At 35.3% G+C, this 16,211-nt stretch overlaps 3 protein-coding genes across 4 annotated transcripts; 1 reads left to right on the forward strand and 2 right to left on the reverse strand.

Moving 5' to 3' along the window:
* Positions 1-275: 275 nt before the first annotated feature.
* On the reverse strand, positions 276-2,032 carry LOC9298910 (nucleolin 2). Its single transcript, XM_002862786.2, has 7 exons — positions 1,891-2,032; positions 1,687-1,757; positions 1,512-1,559; positions 1,242-1,346; positions 1,117-1,155; positions 753-979; positions 276-672 (listed from the first exon to the last, which is right to left on the reverse strand). Exons 1-7 carry the CDS (start codon positions 1,979-1,981, stop codon positions 471-473), a joined length of 783 nt encoding a protein of 260 aa, XP_002862832.1. The 5' UTR covers positions 1,982-2,032; the 3' UTR covers positions 276-470.
* Positions 2,033-9,225: 7,193 nt separating this feature from the next.
* LOC9298908 lies at positions 9,226-11,749 on the reverse strand. Its single transcript, XM_002862787.2, has 8 exons — positions 11,626-11,749; positions 11,442-11,499; positions 10,907-10,979; positions 10,711-10,818; positions 10,554-10,638; positions 10,136-10,470; positions 9,512-9,730; positions 9,226-9,418 (listed from the first exon to the last, which is right to left on the reverse strand). Exons 3-8 carry the CDS (start codon positions 10,958-10,960, stop codon positions 9,404-9,406), a joined length of 816 nt encoding a protein of 271 aa, XP_002862833.1. The 5' UTR covers positions 10,961-10,979; positions 11,442-11,499; positions 11,626-11,749; the 3' UTR covers positions 9,226-9,403.
* A 2,124-nt stretch (positions 11,750-13,873) lies between these two features.
* Positions 13,874-15,853, forward strand: LOC9298909 (2-oxoglutarate-Fe(II) type oxidoreductase). Of its 2 annotated transcripts, XM_021017377.1 has the most exons (7): positions 13,874-14,118; positions 14,224-14,419; positions 14,505-14,603; positions 14,675-14,726; positions 15,170-15,291; positions 15,370-15,467; positions 15,548-15,853. In XM_021017377.1, exons 1-7 carry the CDS (start codon positions 14,008-14,010, stop codon positions 15,758-15,760), a joined length of 891 nt encoding a protein of 296 aa, XP_020873036.1. In that variant the 5' UTR covers positions 13,874-14,007; the 3' UTR covers positions 15,761-15,853. The 2 variants fall into 2 exon arrangements, with proteins under 2 accessions (XP_020873036.1, XP_020873044.1); XM_021017385.1 differs by lacking the exon at positions 14,505-14,603 and having other exon boundaries at positions 13,937-14,118.
* Positions 15,854-16,211: the final 358 nt, after the last annotated feature.

Raw genomic sequence — 16,211 nt, forward strand, 5'->3', positions numbered from 1 at the left:
TAAATAGAATGATAAGTCATGAGTGAGGAGCTCATCAGATTGGATGTCAAAAGTGTTATGTGACGGTATGTGAGACTCAACGGATATTTTGTGATACGTAAAACTTCCCTATGAAAGGAGAGAGAAATAGCAACATGTCGGTGTTAGAGACTAGAGAGTTTGTGCGGGGAAGGGCAAAACCGTTGAAGCTGTAGAGATGTTAAGCAAGATTCATGAGAAAGGTGTAGTTACTGATACTATTCATGAAGCTACAAAGCGTACAACACTATGTTCTCTGCGCTCGGAAAGCTAAAGCAAATTCCTAATATTCATTATCCATTAATGTAAACATAAATTAAACCGCAGAATTCAAACCTAAGTTTTGCAACTAAATAGTACAAGTCATAATATAAGTTTCTCACAACACATAAAAATAAACAAATAAAAAGTTTCATCCGGTGGATAAACATGTAGCAGAGGGACCAATAAGGCTAACACCGCGGCCTAGCGAGGAATCTTTTCTTACGGCGCTCCAAAAGAAAAGTACCGCAATGTTCACAGCCGCTAAAGTTAGGGAGCTTATCGTATTCCGGTTGATGTATAGCCATCATAACATAAAGCCAGCATCTTCCCATGTAACCTCTACCGAGATCTAAGGCCTTTTCTTCATCATCCACATCAATGAAAGCAAATCTGTAAAAAGAATTAACACAAGGGTCAATCTTAAATGGTATTAAAGTAAAAAATATATTGGAGAGGAACAAGTCGCAAACCCTAAGGGAACACCGGTTTGACACTCTATGGGAACATAAACCCTTGTGACTTCACATCCACATGACTCAAAATGCTTCCACAATGCGTTCTTGATATCAACCCTAGGAAGGGAAGTATCCAGTCCCCTAACGAAAACAGTATATTCGTTGTTTCCATCCGAATCATCAGTTTCAAAATTGCACTCATGTGTTGCCAATTCCTCTGTTTTCTCTAGGGGTTCTTCCTCCTACGTACAGACAAAAACCAGATTTCTTTGGAGTCAAGTCAGTAGAAACTAAATCAGCTATAAAGTGTGTAAAGTATCATCATTTCTCAGCCTACAATACAGATGCAAGAGCTATAAACAAAGAGATGTGCTTTTACCTTGAATGAAGTATAGGGGACCTTGGACAGAAACATCTCCTGCAGTTTTTTCATAGTTTTAGTCAGTCAGCAACAGAGATTCCTAGTAACCAAAACTTATACGTTATTATTAAAGAAACATATACCTTCAATGAAGGCCCCAGTAGATCAGCCTTTCCCAGGAAAAAATCCTGCAGGTTTTTCATAGTTTCAGTCATCTCTTCGAAAGATTTCCTCAATTTTTTCATTTCCTGCCATTCGATTACAAGAAAAATGAATTAGAAAAACTCAATTGTCTTGTCGTGGAGACAAATACAGAATCGAAGCATTCTTAGTTCAAAGTTATCATTTCAAGTAAATAGTGGATCATGGATGAATGATTAAAAAAAAAACATTAACTTCCTTCAGAACCTTACCGTCTTCTCAGATGTCTTCTTGAGTTCCAACTCATCTTCATCAATTTGCTACAGAAAAGAGTAAAAACAGTATGTGGGAGAGGACATATTAAGTTTCGACTGATTAGCCTAAGAAAAGATCAATACAACACAGTTCAAGTTAATTAAGAGAAAGATGACTTGTTAAGTTTCTGACCTTGCTCTCAGATTTCATCTTGAGTTTCTTCGGATTTACATCCGGCTCAGAATTCTGCAGCTCTCTTTCAGCTTAAAATAAAATACACACAGTTCAAGTTACCATAAAACACCAAAATAAATCCATATATGCCTTGTATAAGCAGATTTTATATGCTGATGGGTTAAAATACCCTCGAGCAATAAAGAAACCCAAATTTCCTACCTTTCTGCAAAGACTTCGTGCCCTTATGATCTGCTGCTTCAACATCGGTGGATGTGGAGCATCGCTTCAGTCTCTTGCCCTCCTTGCCCATGGAAAAGATGAGTTGAAAAGCCGAAGCGGCTAGGTTTCGGATCGAGAGGCGAGATCCCTAGACTGATAAGTATAATCCTCTTTTTTTCTAGTGGGCTGGACCTGTTTTTTGTGGGCCAAACTTTTGTGTCTTTGTATTCTCTAATACGCATACAATTAAATTAATAATCGTTAATTTATTTATCCCCAAACGAAACAAAAGAATAAACAAAAGGATAGATACTAAACTGAAAGTTCCTACCAAAAAAAAGGTACTAAACTGAACGTACCCAACCACGATCGAAGCAAAAAGAACTAAACTGAAGCGAACCAAAAATTTAAAATTTTCCTAATAGATCTTTATTTCTAGAACAAAAAATTTTGAAACCGATCGATACCGAACCGTAATATTTTGGATATCCAAAAGTACCCGAAATATAACTATATATCTACAATATTAATTATTTTAGACCAAAAAATTTAAAAAGAAATATAAAAAATATCCGAAAATAGCCAAAAATATCCAAAAATACTCGAAAATATCCAAAATATCTATTAAAAAAAATAAATGGATCATAAACTCTAGAACTGAAATGACAAAAAACTTCAACAAAACCAAAACCGAACCAAAATTTTAAAATATTTAAATAGATCATAAACTCTAAAACTAAAGAAACAAAAGAATGGAATCAAACCATAAATGACCTGAATACCCAAACGATTGTTAGCTTTTACGTTGATGATTTATTGTTCACCAGTGATGATGCTGAGTTGCTAGAAGAATTCAAGCTTTCGATGAAGAAAGAGTTTGATATGACGGATATGGGAAGATGAGATATTTCCTTCGCATAGAAGTGGTGCAGAAGGACAGTGGTATTTTCATATGTCAAAGGAAATATGCAGCTGAAGTGACCGAAAGATTTGATATGCAGCATTTCAATCCAGTCGGCAATCCAATAATTCCTGGACAAAAGATTGGTCGAGATGAAGCAGGCGTGAAGATTGATTCAACTCTATACAAGCATATGGTGAGAAGCTTGATGTACTTGACAGCCACTCGTCCGGATTTAATGTTTGTTGTAAGTCTGATCAGTCGGTTCATGGCAAATCAAACTTAGTTGCATCTTGCCGCAGTGAAGAGAATCATGCGATATCTAAGTGGAACTCTAGAGTATGGCATGTGGTACAAGAAAGAAGGAAGAATAGGTCTCCTTGGTTACACTGACAGTGACTATGCAAGAGATATAGATGACATCAAAAGCACCCCGGGCTACGTGTTCTTGATATGAGTGGAGGAGCTGTTGCGTGTTCTTCACGGAAGCAACCAATTGTGACATTCTCGATCACGGAGGCAGAGTATGTAGCAGCAGCAACCTGCGCTTGTCAAGCAATCTAGATGGGAAAAGTTCTGGAGGAGATTGGGTTTGAACAAGACGGTGAAATGGTGCTGTTTTGTGATAACACATCCACTATTAAGTTGTCGAAGAATGCGGTTTTACACGGAAGATCCAAACACATCAAGGTTCGTTATCATTTTCTCAAGGACTTAACCAAAGAAGGAGTTGTTAAGCTCGTCTATTGCAATACGGATGAACAGACGGCAGACATTATGACAAAGCCTTTGAAGATGGTGACATTTGCAAGGATCTGAGAAGCTTTTGGAATGGGCATTGTGAACTGACCTTTTGATAAGGTTTAGTTCAAGGGACGGTTTGTTGAGTCTTTGTTGTTTGCACGAGTCTAGACCTAAGAGAATTGGTCTCACACGTTTGATTTGGTCAATTTTAGTTTAGCGAGTCTTTAGCTTGTAGTTGAGCGAGTGGAGCTCATGCGTCCGTCTTTTTTGTTTGAGAGTCAGTTATTTGCTTCAGTACTTGTATTCCCTATAACAGGAATTGGAAGACTTTGATTAATATATCAGATCATTCAGTGCAATTCTGTTTTCTCTGAGTTTACAATCACAAAAATACGATGTTATCATTCATGGCGACCCGGTTCCAAAAAATAGAGATCAAGTTTGGGATCGGTTTGACTAGGGACACACCATGGTGAAAAGAGGTGGTAATTTAAGACATGCATCGTCTTTTATCTTTTTTAGTTTAATGATTTAAAATTGTGGTCTTTTGGAATCTCCATATATCGGAGATTGGTTGTCCTAGCGGGATTGACAGGATAAAAAACTATCACGGTGTCATTTTGATAGAGCTTTAGCAAACAAGGATTGGCATGAATTATTCTACAATTGTTTTGTTGAATATTTACCAATGGTAGCTTCCGACCATTCACCGGTGGTAGCTACGCTATTGGATAAGGTACCACGTGAAAAAAAGAATTTCAGGTTTGATAAGAGATGGATTGAGAAGGAAGGATTACTAGAAGCAATTTCAAATGGCTGGAATGCTGATATGGAATTAAGAGAGAGAAAATTTGTGGAAAAAACTGACTAACTGTAAGAGGGCTATTTTGTAGTGGAGAAAAGAATTAACTCCGTATGGGCGGCAAACAATTGAGGAACTACAATCGGAATTATATGTGGCTCAGAGAGATGATAGGAGACCTCGGGAGAACATTACAGAATTAACAATGCGGGTGAAAGAGACTTATAGAGATGAGGAATTATATTGGCATCAGTAAAGTAAGAGTTTTTGGATGCAATTAGGGGATAATAATTCAAAGTACTTTCATGCTCTAACAAAACAGAGACGAGGAAGAAATCGAATTACTGGGTTATATGATGAAAACGGGATTTGGTTTGTAGAGGATAAAAATATTCAAAATATAGCGGTATCTTATTATAAGGATATGTTTACTACAACTAAGTCGGAGGACTTTGAGGAGTCTTTGGCGGAAGTTCAATTTCAGATTACGGATCAAGTTAATAATTATCTAACGGCACCCGCAATAGAGGGTGAGGTGAAAACGGGTCTGTTTATGATGCATCTAGAAAAAGCTCCAAGGCCTGATGGTATGACAGCCTTATTTTTTCAAAAGGCTTGGGTTACCATTAAAGCAAATCTTCTTTTTCTGGTGAACTCTTTTTAGAAGATGGAATCTTCGACAAACGGTTAAATACGACTAACATTTGTCTATTAAAACGGATATGAGTAACGCTTATGATAGGGTGGAATGGATTTTCATTGAGAAGGTATTAAGAAAATTGGGTTTTTGTGAAAAATAGATTAACTAGATAATGTGGTGTATTACAACAGTCCAATATAGAGTTCTCCTTAACGGACAACCGAGAGGATTAATAGTACCGAAGAGGGGATTACGACAAGGAGACCCGCTATCGCCATATTTATTCATCCTTTAAACAGAAGTGCTATTTGCGAATATTCGAAAAGCAGAACGGAAAAAATTTTGTATCAAAGTAGCAAATGCAAGTCCTTCGGTTTCACATCTGTTATTTGCGGATGATAGTTTATTTTTTTGTAAGGCAAATAAGGAGCAGTGTGGGGTAATCTTGGGAATTTTAAAGAAGTATAAAGCGGTCTCGGGACAACAGATAAAGTTTTTAAAATTCTCTATTCAGTTTGGACATAAAGTAGATGATATCAAGGAAGAGATCAAAATTACCTTGAGCATTACTAATATCGGTGGTATGGATTCTTATCTCAGATTGTCGGAGAGTTTAGGTAGCTCTAAGATAAAAAAAAAATTCTCTTTTGTTAGAGATAGATTACAAACAAGAATTAACGGATGGTCGACCAAATTTTTATCGAAGGGTGGAAAATAAGTGATGATTAAATCGGTAGCTGTAGTATTACCAACTTATGTTATGTCATGCTTCAGACTACCTAAAACAATCACTTGTAAACTTACGGATGCGGTTGCTAATTTTTGGTGGAGTTCAAATGGTGATTCCAGAAGCATGCACTGGATGGCCTAGAATAAATTGTACAATAGTAAATCGGAAGGGGGACTAGGATTTTGGAATGTAGACAATTTTAATTCAGTCTTATTAGGAAAACAATTATAGCGGTTGATTACGGTCCTAGATTCTCTTTTCGCGAGGGTTTTTAAAGGGCGGTATTTTCGGAAATTCAATCCTTTGGAAAATGTAAAATCATATTTCCCATCATATGGATAGCGGAGTATATGCTCAGCTAGATCTCTGGGACATCCATCTCAGTTTGGGAGGATCCCTGGATTCCAGCTCAATTCCCGAGACCAGCAAAAAGTAATGGCTCAATTATTGATCCATCTTTAAAAGTTAACAATCTTATAGATAGTCGGTCGAACTTTTGGAATCTTGATCTCTTAAAGACGATCTTTGTTCCAGAAGAAGTCGAGCTAATAAGTGCCCTACCTGTGGGTGCGCCAACTAAGGAAGATACTCTGGTTGGCATTTTACTAAATCTGGAAAATATACAGTCAAGTCGGGAAATCACACCACACGAATAGAAAAGTTGGAGACCAATATATCTTTTATTGGCCCAGACATCAAACCGCTAAAATCACATTCTTCGGAAGTGCAGTGTCCACCTAAGGTACGCCATTTCTTGTGGTAAATCTTAACGAGTTGTGTACCGGTTAGAGAGAATTTGCGGAAAAGAGGAAATAACTGTGACAAAGGATGTGCCAGATGTGGCACATCAGAGAAAACGATCAATCATACACTCTTTCAGTGCCATCCAGCACGATAGATTTATGCGCTTTCATAGATTCCTACTGCTATGGGAAATTTTCCCACATAATCTATTTTGCGAGTTTGGATCACTTATTTTGGAGAATACCTTTGGAATTCGATTCATCAGCCTTTCCATGGATTATCTGGTATATTTGGAAAACAAGGAATGAAAAAATCTTTGAAATATAGAAAAAGACCCGTTAGAGGTATTACGGTTAGAGGAAAAAGAGGCACAATTGTGGCAGTCAGCTCAAATCGAGCTTCATAATGAAAATCATGGTTATGTGGATTTGGTAACTCGATCTCCAGTGAGAGATGATTCACTTGATTCGAATTATTCTGGACACCGTTACTTTATGGATAGATCATGGAAAGGAAATGATAAGTTCTTCGGTACAGGGTGGTTCTGTACATCATTAAATGAAAAGCCGCCAACCATGGGAGCTGCCAACCTCCGTAGAAGTCTATCTCCACTACATACAGAAGTCGAGGCCCATCTCTGGGAGATGAAGTGTATGATTGGTGCAGATAATCAAGAGGTAGCGTTCTTTACAGATTGTTCTGATTTGGTGAAGATGGTGTTTTTTCCAACCGAATGGCCGGCGTTTTCAGTGTATTTGGAGAGATTTCAGAGCGACAAGGAAAAATTCTCAACCTTCTTTTTTATCTTTAATATCTCGTAGTGCTAATGTAACAGCGGATAATCAGGCACGAAATGTTCGTACAGAACCGCTTCATATCACATATGTAAACAAAATTCTCCAGGAATGGTTTTTTTGGGCTCTAATTAATTTTGGATGAAAAACAAATATTAGCTATTTTAGAAAAAAAAAATTAACCGTTACGGATCTGGATCTGAATAATATAATCATGGATCCGCTCAAAACGGATATCTGGATAAATATCCGTTACATAGAAGTATTATTAAGATATATATGAAATCATTCTATAATTTAATATTTCAAAACAAATATTTGAAAACAAAGATGATAGATAATAACGAGCTTACAAACTCATATACTCATGTTCCATGAAAATTGATGTTGTGGGTTTTTTTTCTTGTTACACAAAAATTGATCTTTTGTGTCAATACTATTATTACTTTTATTTGTAACCAATAGAGAAAAGAGAGAAATAAAATTAATATTGTTAAACAAACAAAATAATAATCAAAAACTATAAAAGTTAATTTTTTATAGTTTGTGTGAAAAACCCTTGACATCAAATTTTATGGAACATAGGGAGTATAAAAACGTGGGAGAAGACTATTTTCATAGCTTATCGATGTGGGACTTAGTATTTTCTCTTTGCTTTTTGACATTTGTCCCACATCGGTTACGTAAACTCATTTTGTGTATTCTTAGTGTCTTAGATCTCTAGTTATCTGTGGATTCGACCCTTAAGTACTATAAACGATAATTATTAGATTGTGGTTTTTGGACCTTGAGGAAATATTAATTGATAGAAAATCTCATAATCATAGTGCTAATGTAACAGCGGATAATCAGGCATGAAAAGTTCGTACAGAACCGCTTCATATCATATGTAAACAACATTCTCCGCTTGACATTTGTCCCTCATCGGTTACGTAAACTCATTTTTTCCTCTCCAAGTGTTATAAATAGCCACTAAATCCTACAGTTTTTGTAACTGTATTGGACTCACAACCCACTCGAATAGCCCATTAGTTGGCCCAATCAGTTTATTTGTTTTAATAACATAAAGATCCGGATCCGGATATCCGCCAGGTATTAAATTTTTAAGTGGGAGGTTAGAAGCTTCGGGATCATCAGATTGCTCGTTTCCATTCTTGAGGAGAGTAAATCCTCATACCCCTATTGGGGCCGTAAGATCGGCGTTGGATGACGGTTTCTCCTTGGGTTTGTGAATCGTGGTGAGTGGAATCCGGTGGCTGGTGAAGAACGGATTAGGAGAGCGTGTTTTGCGACTAATCTGATATCTTACCTTCTCGCGTCTTCCGGGAATTAACGGATTTGAAGATCCAAGTTTCTATTATTCATGCTCGGAGAAAACTGCAAAAAGGCTTATGGTGAATTTCGGAGTCAAAGCTGAAATCCAACGGATCCGACTACAAGCCTTGACCCATTTTGTTAGGCCTAGGATTTCGGTTTACCGTTCGTTTATCGGTTGGGTCCATTCGGTTTCGTTTTTTTCGGTTTCAAAATTTATTATCCATTCGGATATTTTAAAATTTTGGTTCGGTTTCGGTTCCGTTCCGGTTCTTTCGGTTTTAAAATTTAGTATCCATTCAGTTATTTTGCTTAGGATATTTTTGGATATTTCGGTTACTTTTGAGTATTTTCCTATATTTTTGGATATATTTCGGTTATTTTCGAATATTTTTACTATTTTTATATATATTTCAAGTATTTTTGATTAATTGGTCTATAAATAACTAATTATTTTGAAAATATAATTATATTTCGGGTATTTCGGTTCGGTACCGATTCGGTTACGGTTATAGAATTTAGTATCCATTCGGTTATTTTCAAATTTTTCTGTTCGGTTCGATTTTTACTTCGGTTTCGGTTCGGTACATTCAGTTCGGTTTATTTGGCCAAGCCTACATTTTGTTGTTCTTTGTTTTATTGTGTTGGGTTAATTGGGCTTTAAAATTTTGTAGTTGGGCTCCTTTCACATTGTAACTCATTTATGGGTTTAATGAAAATAGTTGTCGACAAAATAAAAAAAAAAAGGTCTTATCGTGTTTCACAGGTCACACAACAGAGACTAGAAAACAAAAATGCCTTTCAACTCTTTTCTGCAAAGCTAGACATTGGTTCGTGTAGGCCCTTAAGGACGATCAAACTGAAACAAAAAAGAACTAAATCAATAAATATTTATATGATAAAACCATATTCACAGTTTATTGCAAGGGAATAAAAAAGCAAACATGTTTACCTTAAATTCATAAACTTCTGTGATTAGCCCTTTGTAACGTTCCAATCGGGTATAACCGCCATCTGCAAAATGAGGTCCCCGGGTTTCCTGAATCTCCCAAAACTCGATAGCCTTACCATTTTCAAAAAGCACTCCACGACCGGTTATAACGGCACAGTGGTCGTCTAAAAGCTCGTACCGCATAGCCTGGATGTCAATGGCATTTGGCCTGAAAACTGCCTGAAAAAATTAAGCATGTATCAGCTAGACATTGAGAAGAGAGAAGTGAAGTAAAAAAGATTGCTTCACGTACGGCTGCAAGTTAGATACACAACATAAGTCTACCAACATAAGAGAGGTGATATCAAATTTTAGACAGTCATCTACTTTTTATCAATTCTTAAACAAAAGAAGAAAACAAAATCACAGTATCTAACACGTATAGCATGAAAATTATAACGATTCAAAAGGTTCAAAGATTGCAATACTCTATTACTTAAGCTCAAGGTAATTGTCATGCTCATGTGAAGAAGCTTTACTAATGCTAGTAGAAGAAATTATGAGGCCAAAGCACAGAGAGTAACTATGATGTTAATACGAAGACGAATAAATTGGATAAACTTGAATAAAGATTAGAAAACTTACTTTATTTTTATGATTGAAACGAGAATAGCCTGGCAAATAGGGGAAACACATAGCCACTTGACCTATGGCTAATCTCCGCTCTATAAACCTCTCAAACTCTTCATTCTCCTTGAGCAATGTCATCTTTGGACGATGATGCACGACCAAATCGCAGCCATAAAATTCACGCAATGAAGGGGCAGCATTGATGGACTTGATGAGTGCATTACTTTTTGATAAACACCTCCTATCGATCTGTTTCACCAGCAACTCTGCAGTTGGAAAGTTGTCGGTACATCCACGTTGCTTCATGGCGGCAGATAAGCCTCGAGCAAAGGCATGAGCCCAACATTCATCTGATTTTTCATTAAAAAAAACATGTTAATCATATCACTAAATACTAGTAGTATAGGCATATGTATTTTGATGAATGGCAAACCTTTTAGTTGAACGGAATGATCATTAATTAATTCGGGCTTCTTGGATCTCCAAGATAAGAGAAATTCAGCAGCACCCGAATTCGACTACACAAATCAGAACATCAAAAGATGTCATACATGTAAAATTGTATAAACAAATTCAGATCACTGTTTTACCTTGTGAAGAGAAGAGAAGTCAAGGTCTGCAATAGTTAGCAACTCCTTGTTTAAGTCGTTAATTTTTTCCTTAAACTGCTCGAAAATTTTCTTCATTTGCTCCATTTTCTACATTGATTGGAAGAAAAAAAAGAGTTTTAAAGAAAATCAATACAGCACTGTTTAAACATAAGCTTAGAAGAGTATATTAAAATACCTCAGATCCCTCCTCTGATTCGATAGCAGAAGCTTTCCTTTTCTTTGGAGCCATGGAGAAGAGAGAAGTGAAGCTGCAAGTTGGAGGCTAGAAATCAAGTCAAACAAAGAAAAGAGACTAACTATAACTATGATGTTAATAGAAAGACGAATAATAAGATAGACTTTCAGCTAATTTGCAGTAGTTGCTACTAGGGTCCATCGTAACCAATGGAAAGGCTAGAAATCAATCCAAACAAAGCACAGAGACTAACTATAATTATGATGTTAATGCAGAACGAAAAATAAGATGCACTTTCAGCAAAATTGCAGTTGCTAACAACAACAGAATAGGAATATGCAAGAGAGTAACTATGATGTTGATACAAAGATGAAAAATAAGATACACTTTCAGATAAATTGCAGTAGTTGCTAATAGGGTAAAGCATTCCAAGGCTCTTCGGAGGCTAGAAATCAATCAAAACAGAGACCCAGAGAGCTAATAAGCTTTGAAACTAAAGCGGTGAGAGTCACTAAATCTGAACCAAACTACTTACCTGATGCGAGTAAGAGGTGTGATAAGCCAAAAGAGGAGACGCACGGCAAGTCCACAATCTACAAAAGAGGAGCATGTGGAACAGAATTAAGGAGCGACCTAGAGACGAATCTACTACAGAATCTAAACAAAATCAACGGAGTTAGTGGAACAGAGATCTAAAAGATCGATCTGAGAGAGCTTACCGAAAGGAACAAGGAGACGCCGACGGAGAGCTAGGGCATCCGCTCGTCTATCTCTTTTTTTTTTTTTTTTTTTGGGTGCAAACTTTTCACTACTGTGCTCTATAAACGCATCTGGTTTGCGTGTGCCGTTTATGCACTATAGCATAGCACACCGTGACGTTTATTTATTATACCATAGCACACCGTGCCGTTTTGATTAGATACTAACAAATAACAATATGAAATTTTTGTATATGACTCTATAAATTTCCAAAATAATTGTAATCAAAATATTATTAAAATACTAATTGAGAAACACTCTTAAATTTACCTGATTTAAATTCGTTTGATTTAACTATTTTAATTCTTTTCAACATATTTATATAAATGAACATGTTTAGATATATATTTATATTTCGAAAAAAAAAACTTACCTAAATGAATTCATTAACATTCTAACTAATCAATTCTTTTTCATACCAAAAAAAAACTAATCAATTTTTTTTTATCATCCATCCAAACAATTTATCCAAACACATAAACTTTCACTAATAGTCATCTTTTATGTTGAAATTCATTTATATTTTGTTATTTTTAATGAATCTATATGTTTATTCTATTAATATTACATTTCCGAATGCATTTACTCTAATTTATTTTTCATATTCTATTGTTACTTTCTCTTGATATACTCTCTTTTTATCACTCTAAGTGATGTTTTTTAAAGAACTTTTTTCTTTTATTTTAGGTAATGTTTCCAATTTTCTTTACAAACCAATTATATTCTAGAGTATGTTTTCTAATTAGTAGAATTCATATTTACCTGATGTTTTCTAATTGTATCAAAAATTACAAATTTACTAAAATACTAACTGAGAAACTCTCTTAAACTTACCTGATTTTAATTCTTTTAACATAATTTCAACATGTTTTTTTTTGAATAAAATGTTAAATTATATTCAAGAAAAAAAATATACTTTTTACATCAGCACCCTTTTGATAGTTTGAAAAAGAAATAGCAGAGCATAAAATTGAGAGACAGAGTTTTAGAGAAAACATAGCATTTAAAAATGGCTGAGATTTTTTGTTTTGTTTTCGAACTTCTAAAGCTTGAGAGGCAAACCATGTTTGTAGAGCTTGGTCATAGCGCATGTCGCCTATTGATCAAATGGTATTTTTTATAAATATTTACTAAAACAAACGTTACTCTCTCAAATGTATTTCAAAAATACTAGTATAGATTGAATATTCGGTAGAAAATATTCTCTTAAATTCGCCCGTTTGGTCCTGTTATATCAATTAAAAGGTCCAGAGACCATTTGTCCGTTTGGTCTTGTTATATCAATTAAAGGTTCCACGTTGGTCTCATCACCATGCCAAAAAAAGCTAAACATCTTGATCGAACTTGACTGAAGAGATAGGGACGAACAAAACCTTTGAAAGTCAAGAGGTCCGAAAACAGTTTTCCTTTAATAACCTGTTTTCTAGCCAAGCAACCCACAACGATCCTTTCGCGGCAAACAAGAGCCATATCAACTAGTTTCAGGCCAAACACTTGGCTGAAACCGCCTGCTGATTTTGGTGAACAAACAAAATGTGCCAGGAAACTTTGGCTCCACGAGCTGAATATTGTGCCCCACCCCACAGGAAGACGTTGCACTTGCACATCCTTTCAAGTGCTTCCAAACACCCCTTTGGGGAGACGAAAAGTTGCTGCGCAGAAGTTAATGATGCTGGAAAGGACAGATTTTATTTATTAAAACCTTGCATTTTTTGCTTCGAACTATTAACTCTAGATAAAAAATTTACTTCTTGCAACATATGCTCATAACGAACTTTATATCTTATCGAAAGAGACATTCGACTTTCATATATATGTAATAAACTAGATTGGATGAGCAGTCATGGTAAATGTGGGTTACTTAATTTATAAGAATTTTTTGGGCTTCTATGTGTTTGAACTATATTTGAGCTAGTAATACTTACTTAAGTCTTTAGCATTTTCGCTATTCTTGAAGACTGAAGTGATCAGTAAGGTATAAAAACTTATTAAATGCAATATTTTACCAAATTCTATAAATCTATCAAAATTTGGAGTGCAAATGAGATTTGGGAGATAAGATTCGTCAGGTTCATATGTGATCGTAAAGATGGCCAACGAACCTGACAACATGACCTGTTTTTGAAAATCAAGTATTTACATTATTGATCCTTTCTCTTTACTTTTCGAATTAAAAAAAAGATTATAAATTTGATATTTTCCAATTGAACATTTAAAACGTGGAGCCAAGCGGCTGTGGTTAATACATATATGGCAGTGGCATCGCTGGCTATAAGATAAGCTAAACAAGGACAAAACTTGTATATTTCCTATCCAAAGAAAGACTAGCGAGTGATAGAGAAATGGAGAATAAAACTGAGGAAGATAAGGTATCAATCATCAAAGTTTCTGCCCTTACTTGCATAGATCTCGACAACTCCAATCTTCATCAATCAGCTGTTTTACTCAAGCAGGTCTATTTCCATTTATTTTTCTTAAAATTGATTATGGTATGAACATTATAACTTCTGCGAAAAACATTATTGGTTCCGTCATTATTTGTTATATTCTTGTTCCAGGCATGTCTCGATAGTGGATTTTTCTATGTCATTAATCATGGTATAAGCGAGGAACTGAAGGACGAGGCTTTTGAACAGAGCAAGAAGTTTTTTGCTCTTCCTTTGGAGGAGAAAATGAAAGTCTTGAGAAATGAAAAGTATCGAGGCTATGCACCATTTCACGATTCTCTCTTAGACCCTAAAAACCAATTCCGAGGTTCGTCTGATCAGCTTTCGCTTGCTTTTGCTAAAAGTATTGTTGTTCATGAATCTCACTCTTATTGTAACGTCATGGGGTTTAGGGGACTACAAAGAGGGTTTTACCATTGGGTTCGAAGGTGGCAAAGATGGTCCCCATGGGGATAAACCATTCCATAGCCCCAACATTTGGCCTAACTCTGGTTAGATTTTGCCGTGTCACTGTTTTTAATTTATGCTTTATTCTTTAATTAAACTCTAATGTTTTTGGTAGACGTTTTGCCCGGATGGCGGGAGACCATGGAGAAATATTATCAAGAAGCATTGTAAGTGTCATCTTTTTCTTAGAAAATGTTTAAATAGGGAAATCATGTGGGAAAATTTGCTAATGCCCAATGATTGATGGATAAAAATTTAGTTGGAAAGTTTGATTTAAACAAAAAATATTCCATTTATAGAATTCCCTAAGCGACTTCAGTTACTTTGGTTTGGTCACGAATACTATTGAGTAAACAATGATATTTCACTATCTTTGCTTAAAGATGATAAAAATCAAAAAAAAAAATTTAGGCAAATATTTAGAATTCTGAACTCTAGCATCATGTCAAAATTTATGGATATGCATCTTAAAATTAATTGACAATAAATAAGTATATAATTCTTTGTTTCTTATACTATACTAGGTGCCATACATATATTTTCCGTGGAACTCTTAAGGAAGAAAGTTTTTCAAACTGTATACTTATGATGAGCCCTTCTACATGATCAGGAGGGTTTGTAAGTCTATTGCGAGAATAATGGCTTTGGCGCTCGACTTGGATGTGGATTATTTCAATACACCGGAGATGCTGGGAAATCCAATTGCAGATATGGTCTTGTTTCACTATGAAGGTATTTTCTTAATTGCATTAGCTTTGTATGTCAATGTCATACTTATCCTCATTTTTCTTCCTTTTTGTTATATTTTAGGGAAGTCTGATCCCTCGAAAGGAATATATGCATGTGGAGCACATTCTGATTTCGGAATGATGTCTCTCTTAGCAACTGATGGTGTAATGGGACTTCAGGTATTGCACAACTTTTACTACTCTCATATAACTTCATATGTGATCAAGTTACTTATAAACTTCTTAATATCTAATTGCAGATTTGCAAGGATAAAGACGTGATGCCTCAAAAGTGGGAATATATTCCATCACTTAAAGGGTATAACAATGAGATGTTTGGGGTTTTTGGGTTGTTGATTCATTTAGGGGGGTGTATTGAATTAAAGATTTGGGTGGATTTGGTGGAATTTAGGAAATTTTGGATTTTGAGAAAGTTATGTGATTTTTTAGGATACTTTTGGTGGAATTGTTAGAATTTTCATTTTAGAAAAGGAAATACTAGTTTGTTATTTGGTGAGATTTAAGAGATAATATTGGATGATTTGGTGAGATTTTTAAAACAAAAATAGGAAAACTGGATTTACAAAAAAAACTTATCTCCAACATTGTCTAGAAAATTTGGGATCTCTTTGCAACGTTGCTTTACAAAAAATAGAAAAATTGGATTCTCTCTGCAACACGTTCCAAAACACGTTCAACGTTGTTTGTGGTAAAAGATAAAGAAATCATGGTGTGTTGTGGTTCTAAAAAAGTTTATGTGTTTGTATTAGGACTTCAAATTAAAAACTTGAAACTGAGAGAGATTTTGTTGGTAATGAATTTGATTTGCCATTGAAATCTTTTGTTTTTTTCTGCAAGTGAAGAACAAAAAAAAGTGACAGATTTGTTTTGACTTTTGACGATGAGAATGAGAAAGGAAAGACA

Source organism: Arabidopsis lyrata, assembly GCF_000004255.2.
Source record: "Arabidopsis lyrata subsp. lyrata unplaced genomic scaffold ARALYscaffold_132, whole genome shotgun sequence".
In the NCBI taxonomy this organism is placed as follows: Eukaryota; Viridiplantae; Streptophyta; class Magnoliopsida; order Brassicales; family Brassicaceae; genus Arabidopsis; species Arabidopsis lyrata.

Bases quoted from the DNA above. Each gene is read 5' to 3' on its own strand.
- LOC9298910 (XM_002862786.2), bottom strand. From the start codon at position 1,981: ATGGGCAAGGAGGGCAAGAGACTGAAGCGATGCTCCACATCCACCGAT. The intron at 1,560-1,686 runs GTCAGAAACTTA...TCTTTTCTGTAG, and splicing joins AGATGAAATCTGAGAGCAAG to CAAATTGATGAAGATGAGTT. The intron at 1,156-1,241 runs GTATATGTTTCT...AAAAAACTGCAG, and splicing joins TACTGGGGCCTTCATTGAAG to GAGATGTTTCTGTCCAAGGT.
- LOC9298908 (XM_002862787.2), bottom strand. From the start codon at position 10,960: ATGGCTCCAAAGAAAAGGAAAGCTTCTGCTATCGAATCAGAGGAGGGA. The intron at 10,471-10,553 runs GTTTGCCATTCA...ATGAAAAATCAG, and splicing joins TCATTCCGTTCAACTAAAAG to ATGAATGTTGGGCTCATGCC. The intron at 9,731-10,135 runs GTAAGTTTTCTA...TAATTTTTTCAG, and splicing joins GTTTCAATCATAAAAATAAA to GCAGTTTTCAGGCCAAATGC.
- LOC9298909 (XM_021017377.1), top strand. From the start codon at position 14,008: ATGGAGAATAAAACTGAGGAAGATAAGGTATCAATCATCAAAGTTTCT. The intron at 15,292-15,369 runs GTATTTTCTTAA...GTTATATTTTAG, and splicing joins GGTCTTGTTTCACTATGAAG to GGAAGTCTGATCCCTCGAAA. The intron at 15,468-15,547 runs GTATTGCACAAC...ATCTAATTGCAG, and splicing joins ATGGTGTAATGGGACTTCAG to ATTTGCAAGGATAAAGACGT.